Source organism: Channa argus, chromosome 1 (assembly GCF_033026475.1).
Source record: "Channa argus isolate prfri chromosome 1, Channa argus male v1.0, whole genome shotgun sequence".
NCBI lineage: Eukaryota > Metazoa > Chordata > Actinopteri > Anabantiformes > Channidae > Channa > Channa argus.
In genome coordinates, this window is record NC_090197.1 from 8,317,078 (window position 1) to 8,329,699 (window position 12,622).

The following is a 12,622-nucleotide window of genomic DNA, read 5'->3' on the forward strand; positions in this document are numbered from 1 at the left end:
GTCTCATTTTAGTTTTTCTTTTACCAAAAGCTTCCTCTGCAGACTGTTAGTCTCTGGATCAGCGGAGGAGGGAGTTTTTTTGTTTAAATATAGAGAAGAAAAACTGCAAACCCAACCCTCAACTATTTTTACAGTTCACTTCTTCTATTATCTCCGATAGATGTAAGATAGCATGATTTTTGTAAACAGAGGAAGTGAAAAATTTATTCAGAAACCTTGGTGAGTAAGAAAAAAGGAGATATTATTAGGAACAAAGCTCTCGTTTTCTTCCTTCCTCAGACTAAAGATGTATTTTAACTCTACTCTGTGAAACATGTTTCAGTTCTTCATAAACCACACTGATGGTCACACAGAAGGAAAATGTCTGAACCCGAAGTTTTATATTCTGATGTCAGGTTCACGAGAGCAAGGGGAAATGGCAAAGGTGAGTGTTAAATTCCTTATGTATCTTAATGATGTATAGAAAGCAAATAAAGATATAAACTGAATGAACAAAGGTATTTACAGAGATAACAACTAGTCTTATGTTCATTGTAACATAAAACACACATAAAAGTAACTTAAAGAGATGCTTCATTTGTTTGACAGAGTTTTAAGCAAATCTGAAACATCTGCAATGCATTTAAAAGCTGTTTGCTTTTGTGTTGCAGAGGCCACTTCTTCATCGGAGGAAACGACTTACTCTGAAATCAAGATGTTGAAAACTGAGCCACCTGCAGAGCAGCCTGGTGGGTAATAAACTGTATTAATAAACAGTCATCGTGAGATAAAGTAACAAGATCACAGCACCTTGTTACAATAGTAAATATTTCCTGCCGTTGCTGGAAATATTACATCCTAATACTATAATACAGTTTACTATATACTGCAAGGTTGAGTTCAGTATTTCTCACCTGAACAATGTAAAACTAATGTAAATGAACATTCTCTTTCTATCTCTGTCAATATTCTCTGTTTTTAACAAATGTTTTCATGGAAAAAAATGAAAGAACCAGTCAGCTGTCAAGTTTAGTGTGAAGTGAAGTGAAGAGAAGAAGTTAGTGCTGAGTAAAACAAATGAGGAAGTGACCATGAAGAGAACTTAGGGTACATATATATTTAATCAACTGCTACACAAACTTTCAAACCTGTTTGGTTTCACCTTCGAGCTAAAAACGGATTATGTATAAATAAATAAATAAGCTGAAGTTAAAGTTGATCAGTGACAATAGAAACAGCTTCCGTTGCTCTGTTGGTAAAACAAACTGTGTCCTGCCACTGTAACAAGTTAAAGGACTAATTACATGCTCTAACTGTGCTTTAGCTTCAAAAGTACAACTTTAACCTAACCCATTATTATTATTATTATTATTATTATTATGTTACTCATAAATAACTCATTAATAATTTTTTTTTTAAATTATTTGTTTATTTTTGGTAATAAAAAGTAAACACACATGAACTTGATAATGTTGATGACATGAACATAAAAATATATTGTGGATTAAATACAGGTGTCATGTTTTTGCAGAAATCCACTGTGTCACTCATGTACAAACTCAAAGAGAGAAGAACTTCAAAAACACAATTTCTATTAATTTACTTCTATAAATTTACAAACACTTTTAAATTCAGAAGTGTAATTTAGCTAGTAGCAATAAAAAAATCAAATTGGGGAAAAGGTCAAATGTACTAGATGAACTTCATTGTATATTTGTCCCCATATTCACTATTTAGTCTACAGGGGAAATAAACTGCATCTGTATTGCACAACAATTTCTATAATAATAAATAGAATAAAAAAGACATAAAACAAGAACAAAGAAAAAAAAATGCCAGCAGGATTCAGTTTTTAAAAGATGTTTAAGTTTAATTTAACTTCTAAAGTAAAACAGATGGTAAAGATGGCTGCTACAATAACAAGAGGAGGCAACATGTGCAGCAGGGACATTGTCATTTGTTTTTATTTGGAGAGAAGAACAAATTTAACATTTTGAAATGTTTATTGTAGAAATTAAAAATCTGTCACAATATTAATACACTGTGGTTTCTGCAAGTGAACGTGTTTAGTGTCAAAACACAAGGGGAGGACACGTTATTAAATCTTTATTATTGTATTATTATTTTTTCTTTTTGACCTTTTCAGCAGCTTCCCAACAAGTGGAGTCAAACAAAAGGTCAAAGGTCACATCAGACAGAGTGCCCCTGCTGGTCCTCAGTGTTCTCCTCACAGCTGCTGTCATTGGTCTCTGCGTTGTCTGTGAGTTGTGTCAATACATTTAAATTGACTTTAAGAGACATTTAACAAACAAAACCAAAGTAATTCTTGTTTTTATTTGTGTTGTTCTGGAATGAAACCTAGTTCAGTTCATACAATGTCACTTCCAGACATTTTGGAACTGTCAGTCCACTTGTGTACTTTACTTTGCAGTAAAGATACTTGGGGGATCTGATACAAGATGCTGTGATCTATGTGGTTTCTTTGCTGTTAATCAGGTTTTGATCATTTCCAAACCAAGAAAACTCTTCAAACAATGAAAAATGAGAATGAACCAATGATGAAAACTCTTCAAACAATGAAAGAAAACAATGAAACAGTGATGAAAACTCTTCAAACATTGAAAACTGAAAACGAAGCCATGAAGAAAAATCTCACAGGTAAGACTGTCAGGGTTTGAATCTGTACAACAATCTTTCATCTTTATTTCCAACAAATGACCAACATTAATGCATTTTTTTAACCTTTGTTTGTTTTCTGCTCATTTGAAAAAAGTGCAAACAACTGTTTTTTTCTGTTCATAAAAAAGTGATGATTCTGATAAAAAGATTTAATTTTATTTAGTCATTTATCTTCTTTCATAACAGAACGTCTTTCTGAATTTAATCAATGCACCGGTCTGCAGCCTATGTGCCCAGAACCTACTGAACTTAAAACTAGTAAGTTATGGATTTGTCTTTTTCAGCGATATTTAATAAACAGTAATAAATAACAGACACAGTGAGTCAGTCAGTGATGTATTTATGTTGCACTAGTTCAGACTGTATACTGCAGTAACTGGAGTTGTGAGATAGTAAAACTGCATCTGTAAAAGAGAAAACTTCACTTTCTCTGATTGTCTCAGTTAAAACTCAAACTCTCTCTCTATGTGAATCAAACATAAAGAGTGATTGTGTCACCTGACTGATGTCTTTGCTGTAAACTTTTACAGATGAACCATGTCAGAAGTGTGAAGAAGGCTGGGAGCTACATGGAGGAAAGTGTTATTATTTCTCCAACAATCGTTCATCCTGGAAGCAGAGCAGAGAAGAATGTGTCCATCATGGAGGAGATCTGGTTAAGATCGACAGCAGAGAGGAGCAGGTATAAAACACTGCAGCAGCTTCATGTTCTCACATATTTGATCACATAAGTTTTATTATCTCAGCACAGAAAAGTCACAGAGTCATTTTCACCACCTCTGATTGTTCAGTCATTCCTGGTGAAACGTTTGAGAAACAAAATGAATGAAGCTGAGGACAAGTTCTGGATCGGACTGACAGACTCAGAGGAAGAAGGCAGATGGTTGTGGGTGGACGGATCAGAACTGAACACAAGGTTTAACTGTTGTGAAAACTTGTTTCTTTTATTTTTAATCTCAGTTTTACCAGTTTTAATGACCCTGATCTTTGTGTTTCACATCTTTTAGTTTGACTTTTTGGAGCGGAAAAGAGCCAGACAACTGGAAAGGAAACAATGAGGTAAATCCTGATGGAGAGGACTGTGTGAGGATGGGGGAGAAAGGAGGAGCTGTTGACCTGAAGTGTTGGTTTGATCGGTCCTGCAACAACCCTCACAAAAGTATATGTGAGAAAGCAGCACAAACTGGACGTTATGTTTGTAATTGTAGTTTGTAATACAGTGAAGCTTTAGTCATCAGCTCCATTAACAATCTCAGTACAGGATGCAGAACATGGAGCAATGCTGTTTCTAGAAAACTAATGTCACCAACAATGTGAGATGTTGCAAACATTTAAAGATCCACAGTCACAAATAAAAATACTTTGCTTTGAATCATTTTGTGTCTGATGTTTGTGCAGAGTCTGAATGTACAGGGGAAAGTTTCTCTGAGTGTTTCTCACTTTCTCACAGATTTACAGCACAAATATGTTTTCTGAGACGTCAGTGAGAAGCTGGTGGGACAGGGATGGTTGGAAAACCAGCAGGACAGGGCTCTAGAGGACTGGAGTTAATGACCAATGTTTTAAAAGTTATTAATAAACTATGTTTGTCTATTTATTATCTAGTTATCAGCAATTTCACTATGAAAATGTTTCCTGAAAACATTTGAGAGTCAATATCATCAGAAAGTGTCTTTCAACCCTCACAATACTCACATATTTTGATTTTAATTTACCATTCACTTTCTGTCATGTCATAAATAGTAGACACTCAAGTATATAAGAAATATATTATCTGAGCATTTTTTTTAGATAATTATGGGTCATTTTTCAGAGCATAAACCATAGGATATGTCCACCCTATCATGGACATACTGTATATATTACTGTTAAATACATTTTCATTGCAATATTAAGCAGTAAATGATACTTTCTGAAAGGTATAATGTCCAGGGTTATTTGTTTGCTTTTAAATTATAAATACATAAAAGATTTTACGTAAAACATGTGTTTTTAAAGAAACTCATATAATTTGCACATGTATTTTTTTCTTATTTGGAGAAAAAAATTATATTTGGACACAATTTTTTGTTTACATGTTATTGCCCCACACCTAGCTATTGAACACACTGTATTATATAGGTATGTTTGAATTATTATTTTAAATATTATTTGAAAATACCAAGATGACAGGATGGACAAGCACACGACGGGGTGGACACATAAAGCAGAACACAACAAGCAATGACAAAATATGGCAATGAAACATTTAATCAACTTAAAAAAATAAATACACAAATTAAATTCTCAATCACATTTATATAACCAAACACTTAGAACGGCCTGCTGTAGGGTCATGTCGTCGACTTGGGGAAATGGAGCAGAAGGCCAGAGGTGACTGGTCTTCAGCAGTGTAAAGTGACCCTGTATGGAGAGTTGCCTGTTGGTTGGATCCTCCAAAGTGGACTGCTTGAATTTCCTGGCTGTATTTCACTAAAATCAATATGCAGCATGCACTCATCTGGTTTTAGGGTCTCCCTGATTTTTCTGTAGGCTGTGTATTGCCATCTGATGTTGAAGATGTGTTGCTTAAATCTGCTGAGCCTTTCTTGAAATTGTCTAACCAGGTCAGACTCGGTTGTTACGAGATCTCTTTTGACTGTAATCATGGAGGATTTGTCTTCTTTATGGATCCTTCTTGTGGTCCATTGGTTCACACAAACCTCTGCTTCCCCAGGTTGTTTAAGGGTTTGATATGCATTGAGCAGGCTCCCTACACTCACTGTAAGCACATGCCTTTCCCTTTGAATCACACACGACTGAATCTGCCATATCTTCTATACTTTTGGTAAACAATATACCACGACTGGAGGACATTTGCCATGAGTTGTATGTTCTCATGTGTTTTGCACAAACACGTGTTGTGGTCAGCCTCTGTGGGTGTAACAACCCAAATGGCCTAAGCCAGCGAAACGTGCTGTGTGACAGTTGGCCCTGCTGCTCAGACAAAAAGTTTCTTTGTAGTTTTTTTAATGTGTCTGTGAGTAAGCGTTTTTGCAGTTTTTTCTATTGTCGTGTGATTGTTTGTCATACAGCTAACATCATAAAAAGAGAGAGAGATAAAAAGACCTCACTTGCCTCTTAATCTCCAGAGCTGCACCACTTTCTTTTCTCTTCACGGTTGCACAAAGATCCACACTGAGGGTTGCATTTATTTTTTTCAGAGTAGCCAAATGCCATTTGTGTATATTTCTTGAGTTTGTACTTTTTAAAAATACTTCTAGAAGTCACCCTGGCAATCGATTGTCTTTCTCTCTCAGTTTTTGCGTTTCTGTATTTTCTCGAATCCTTTCTCCTTGAAGGCGTTGCCTTGAGGGACCTGGCTGTGGAGGACAGTTCAGCTCCAGTGGTTCTGGAGTTGGAGGAGGATCCAGGACAACTCCACAATTGTCCTGGCTTTAGCTCTGGCAGCTTTCTTTGCCTCCTTCCATTTTTTCCTTTGTGAACATTCTCCTCTCTGTGTGAGGTCATTAATAGCTTTCTTCTTCCCTGTATCTCTATCTTTCCTCCATCTCTCCCTTTCTTTCTTAAACTATCCCTCTCTTTGTTCAGGGTTTGCATCCTGGCGTTTTCTGTATTGCCGTGCACTTTCTGCCGCACTCAGAGCCATGTCCTGAGAACAGCAATGATTTTATGTTTTTTAATTTACAAAATATTATCTACAGCAGATGTTTTCTATAAAATGTAATATAACATTTCTATAAATTACAATATTAACTTCAAATGAATGCTATGTCCACCCTGTCACATGTATGTCCATCCTATAGAGTCTAAGGGGCCGACAGGGTGGACATTTTGAGCTTCAATTAGCGTATTAGTTTACAACAAACTGAAGAATTTACATATTTTGAAAATATTGTATTTTCCTCACTTCTAGTATATTTTATACTGACAGGGTGGACATGTTAAGCTTTGGCAAAACAAGTAAGCAAACTCATATGAATAAAATTTGTCAGTTGGAAAGTCAGCAGCTTATTCACCTCAGCAGTTGAAATTCCCGCCACTGAAGAGATAAAAAAAATCTGTTGTCCTGATGTCACTAATGGCCTTTTCTTAAAGGGGCAGATTCTGCAATACGACAGGGTGGACAACCATTCAAGGGACATGGACAGTGTTTTTATTACACATGATCAATACACTCAATGTGAGTAATATCTTATTTAACAAAATATTAATAAGAATTATTATTTTTTTGACTGGACTATTTTATTCTTATTCAGATTTAATGAGCAATGCCTGGGACATAGCAAAATAACATACATCCTCTTATACAAAACAAAAAAATATCTTGAAAATGTATCTAAAGAGCCAAGTAATGCTTCTGTTATGAATAAAAAAAACTTACCCTAATACAACACACCCTTCATAGTCATTTGTATGTTAAGTTATCATGGCAAATGAGTTACTTATGTTCAGGACACCAAAAGGCACCTTACAGTGATATTTACCTTTTAATACAACTGGTGCTACAGTTCATAAATACGATAAAACAATTTAGACATAAATTGATTAAAATGTAACCACTGTGTATCATGTTGTGTGTAGTAGTGTGAGTATTTATACTATTGTGAGTACGCAAATCCTGTCTCCTAAAGCTCACGGTGAACAGATGGGGCTGCAGGTCTGGTTAGAAATCAAAATGACACAAGTACATTTACAGCATGTACCTAGTACTTCAACTTAGTAGTTCTTTTTACCAAGTACTTGCACCTTTGCTTGTGAACTTCCCCTCATGATCAAAAAGGAAAAGCAGTTAGGGCCAGTAAAAACAGCTAAAGAACACAAGGTGGCAGCACATCTACATCTGCTTTACAAAGGCTGTATGACAATAGAGTTTTGTCCGTCCATTATCTGTAACTGTTACAAAAAATGATCTTTAACTGTCATGGGGGGCTGGAGCCTGTCCCAAGCTGTCATAGGGCGAGAGGATGGGTGCAGCATGGACAGTTCTCCAGTCTATCTCACAGAGAGACATACAGAGACAGACAACCATTCCCACTTTTAGAGTCACCAATTAACCTAAAACGCACGTCTTTGGGAGGAAACCAACACAAGCATGCAAACATACAAATTCAACACAGAAAGGCCACGTTCAGCCGGGGAGCAAATCAGCAACCTTCCAGCTGTGAGGTGGCAGCTACAACTGTGCTGCCCGAGTTTTGTTCCAACCTAAACAAAAATCCTCTCTAATAAATGTCAGCAGTAACCTTGTTGTTACAGACTAGAAACTGTGAATTAAAACTCGTTTAATTCAAAAACTGCAAAACCTGTGTTTGGGGAAGTAGAGCCTTGTTTCTATTTTTGACTGGGACTTTTTTCTACAGAGATCTGTCGGATCTGTGACACTGATCGTCACTTGTTAAAGTGACATGTTGGTATGTGCTTCACAGTACTGTTAATTTACAATAAAACTCCTAAAGACACAAGAAGAAGAAAGGTGAGTTCTGAATATAATGCTCACGATTTCACCATTGTCTTCATAAATAGTAAAACAATATTTTTGAATTGACAACTTTACCACGTGAACTACAGACTTAATTTTTTTTTTAAATAATCATTTCCAACAGATGATCAATATTAATCTATTTTATCAACTTTTTATTTGCTTCCTGACATTTTGGAAGTGTCAGTCCACTTGTGTACTTTACTTTGCAGTAAAGATAGTTGAGTTCCTTTGATAGTAATCAGATTTTGATCATTTCCAAACTGATAAAACTCTTCAAAAAATGAAAAATTAAAACAAAGACATGAAGAAAAATCTCAGTTTGTCATAGTTGTCTTACAACTTTACCAGGTAACAAGGTTCAGAGTTTTTTTTTTTTATATACTAATTTCCAACAGATGATCAATATCAATCTATTTTTCATTGTTTTGTTTTCTTTTCTGCTCATTTGATTGAAGTGTGAACAAAATTTAGCAAATGATTAATAATTAAAAATAATTAAAATTAAATCCAAACCATTACAGAAATCCTTAAAAAATATCTCACAGCAGACACCTTCCCCACATTTAAACAGGCTCTAGTTGCCAACTACTGGAAATAGCGTCATCCTTTTAATCCATGTGAACTACCAGATCCTCCTGTCCACACTCTGACTTTGGCATCACTGGTGCAGCTCTGACCTGGCTCAGGTCTTATCCATCTGGATGAATCTTCAAGGTTTCTTGACAGGGGCACATTTCAAACCCTCACAGCTTCTCCACCTGTGTGCTGCAGGTCATCCCTGCCTTCCATAGTCCACTTACTCAGATTTTCCTATTGTCGTGCAGGAGACACAAGGCTCCCATTGTCCTTTCCACTTGATGTCCGTTTGGATGAGAGGGGAACATCTTCAACTCAATCCCCCCCAAGACTGTGAGATGCCAACACACACAGGAAACAAATGGGCCGCTACATTACTGTAGCCCCTGATGAATCGTCTGTAAAAGTTTGCAAAGTCTAAGAACCTGTGCAACTGTTTCCGGTCTGTGGCAACTGTCCTTATGTAGCCCGTCTACTCTCTTTTAGGTGTATGAGGGGCCCTGAGTTCTTTTACTTAGCTCTAAACACAATTTTAATTACTTGAATATTTTTATAGTCTTGAGTTTCACCCGTAAAAGCAGATTAATACTAACTTCAAATACACTAGTTTACTCCCCTTTAAGAAAACTTTTTAGAACTATCTGAAATCATTGAAGCAAGGAGAACTGCGGGGAGACATACAGACACAAGATAAAAAAACAAAGAGACAGAAACAAATAAAATCTTAATTAAAGAAACAAAAAACCTAACTTCTGACAAAGACAGAAGTTCTAGTCTCAGCCAGACCTTCAGTACAGCATCCACACCAAGTTAGGAACCTCAGTGATTGTCTCTACAAAGTCCGGGGTCATCAATGATGACCAAGTGAGTTTTACTGATCTCTTAGGCAGCAGATTTGACTTCTACAACATCAGAACCTCTGGTGGTCCCTACACCACACAGTAAAAGATCCTGAGCAAACCTCTTCAGTTCAGTGGTCCATCACTGTGGAACAAGCCACCACAGTCTGCAGCCTGACTGCCAGTATTTAAGAAGACAAAACTTCCTATGCACTTAAACTATTAAAATAAAATTCCAATCTGTCAGATCCAGCATGTGTGTCTCATGAAACAGAAACATTTCTTCTCATAGCACCGTGCTTTTGAATCATTTTGTTTTATTTAAACAGATAAACTGTATTAAACATCGGAAAAAAAGCAGTGAAGGAAAACTAAACTTCCTTCCTTCCTAAAAGTCCTAATTATGATGCTCTTTTGGTTATTTTTACCATTTTCACAAACAGATGTGTGATCTATGAAAAAAGTTTTGTTATTTGTCATTTGAGTGTGATTGAAACTGACAGCACACATAATTTAAAAGTCAACAAGGAAATGACAACAAAAGACAGAACTGTCAGCAGACTCTGGGTAAGAAGTTGTAGCAAAAAGAGGAAACCAAATGAGGTAATTTTGCTTTGGGGCGACTTGGTCAATGTGGTATAGTCCCAATACAGTAACAGTAATAATAATTATAGTAAGAAGAAGATGAAGAATAGTTACATTCTGTATGGGAACATGGGCTGTGTTCATACTGACATAATGAAAGTTCAAGTGTAGTAAATAGAAGTTTGTTGATATTATAATAAATTATTAATAGTGAGCAAATCGATATGTACACAGTGTTTTTTTCTGTGCCAAACACTATGAGTCTGAAAACAGTGAAGGTTGAAGCTGTGAAGGTGGTGGTGGGTGGTTCTATACTTTATGGTATAGGGGAGGAGATATAATCATACCCTGATCCTTTTGACCCTAAAGGTGTAGATGGGGGAGGGGACTGTGTCTCTGCTCTGCTGACCCACAGTAGAATTTGTCTACAGCTCATTGTAGTCTCATTTTAGTTTTTCTTTTACCAAAAGATCCGTGAGTTTTTTGTTCAAATGTTTATTGTAGAAATTAAATGTCTGTACACTGTGGTTCCTGTGTCAAAACACAAGGGGAGGACACGTTATTAAATCTTTACCATTTTCTGTCTTTTTGACCTTTTCAGCAGCTTCCCAACAAGTGGAGTCAAACAAAAGGTCAAAGGTCACATCAGACAGAGTGCCCCTGCTGGTCCTCAGTGTTCTCCTCACAGCTGCTGTCATTGGTCTCTGCGTTGTCTGTGAGTTGTGTCGTTACGTGGAAATTGACTTTAGGGGACATTTAACAAACAAAACCAAAGAAATTCTTGTTCTTATTTGTGTTGTTCTGGAATGAAACCTAGTGCAGTTCATACACTGTCACTTCCAGACATTTTGGAAGTGTCAGTCCACTTGAATACTTTACTTTGCAGTAAAGATACTTGGGGGATGTGATACAAGGTGCTGTGATCTATGTGGTTTCTTTGTTGTTAATCAGGTTTTGATAATTTTCAAACCAAGAAAATTCTTCAAACACTGAAAGAAAACAATGAAACAATGATGAAAACTCTTCAAACATTGAAGAATGAAAACGAAGCCATGAAGAAAAATCTCACAGGTAAGACTTTCAGGGTTTGAATCTGTACAACAATCTTTCATCTTTATTTCCAACAAATGACCAACATTAATGTATTTTTTATTAACTTTTTGTTTGTTTTCTGATCTGCTCATTTGAAAAAAATGCAAACAATAGTTTTTTTTCTGTTCTTAAAAAAAGTGATGATTCTGAAAAAAAGATTTAATTTTAATCAGTAATTTATATTCTTCCATAACAAAAGGTCTGCAGCCTATGTGCCCAGGACCTACTGAAGTTAATACTAGTAAGTTATGGATTTGTCTTTTTCACAGATGATTAATAAACAGTGATAAATAACAGACACAGTGAGTCAGTCAGTGATGTATTTATGTTGCACTAGTTCAGACTGTATACTGCTGTAACTGGAGTTGTGAGATAGTAAAACTGCATCTGTAAAAGAGAAAACTTCACTTTCTCTGATTGTCTCAGTTAAAACTCAAACTTGTGTCACCTGACTGATGTCTTTGCTGTAAACTTTTACAGATGAACCATGTCAGAAGTGTGAAGAAGGCTGGGAGCTACATGGAGGAAAGTGTTATTATTTCTCCAACAAACCTTCATCCTGGAAGCAGAGCAGAGAAGAATGTGTCCATCATGGAGGAGATCTGGTTAAGATCGACAGCAGAGAGGAGCAGGTATAAAACACTGCAGCAGCTTCATATTCTCACATATTTGATCACATAAGTTTTATTATCTCAGCACAGAAAAGTCACAGAGTCATTTTCACCACCTCGGATTGTTCAGTCATTCCTGGAGAAACATTTGAGAAACAAAATGAATTAATCTGAGGACAAGTTCTGGATCGGACTGACAGACTCACGGGAAGAAGACAGATGGTTGTGGGTGGACGGATCAGAACTGAACACAAGGTTTAACTGATGTAAAAACGATTTTCTTTTCTAAAATCCACATTTGTGGTTTTATTGATTTAGTCCTTTCTGTTTCACATATTTTAGTTTGAGGATTTGGAGCGGAAAAGAGCCAGACAACTTTAAAGGAAAAAGTGGGGAAAATCCTGATGGAGAGGACTGTGTGAGGATGGGGGAGAAAGGAGGATGTGTTGTCTTACATCATTTGTTCAGTCAGTGAGAAGCTGAAGCTGATGACCAATGTTCTAACCAGTTAAATCTCTTGATGCACAGAAAAAACTGCAGTTTTCAAAGACGAGTACATTTTATAAAATTACCACATGTAAAAAAAGACCAGAGGACAAAGACAAATACTGAAGAATCAAAAGACTTTTAGTGATGATTTTTTGTGTTCTCATTTTAAAAACTTGAAAATGTTCCATTGCAAACATTTAGACAAAGATGCTACAGTTCATAAAAACAATACAATGATTTAGACATAAATTAATTGTAGATATATCATTGTTGTATCATGTTGTGTG

General features: G+C 36.1%; 1 protein-coding gene across 1 annotated transcript; it reads left to right on the forward strand.

The window, feature by feature from the left end:
• On the forward strand, positions 1–3,916 carry LOC137102586 (C-type lectin domain family 4 member F-like). The gene is made up of 9 exons (XM_067482244.1): positions 1–219; positions 323–424; positions 651–728; positions 2,126–2,239; positions 2,476–2,637; positions 2,845–2,916; positions 3,189–3,340; positions 3,450–3,574; positions 3,666–3,916. Exons 2-9 carry the CDS (start codon positions 361–363, stop codon positions 3,871–3,873), a joined length of 975 nt encoding a protein of 324 aa, XP_067338345.1. The 5' UTR covers positions 1–219; positions 323–360; the 3' UTR covers positions 3,874–3,916.
• The last annotated feature ends 8,706 nt before the right edge of the window (positions 3,917–12,622 follow it).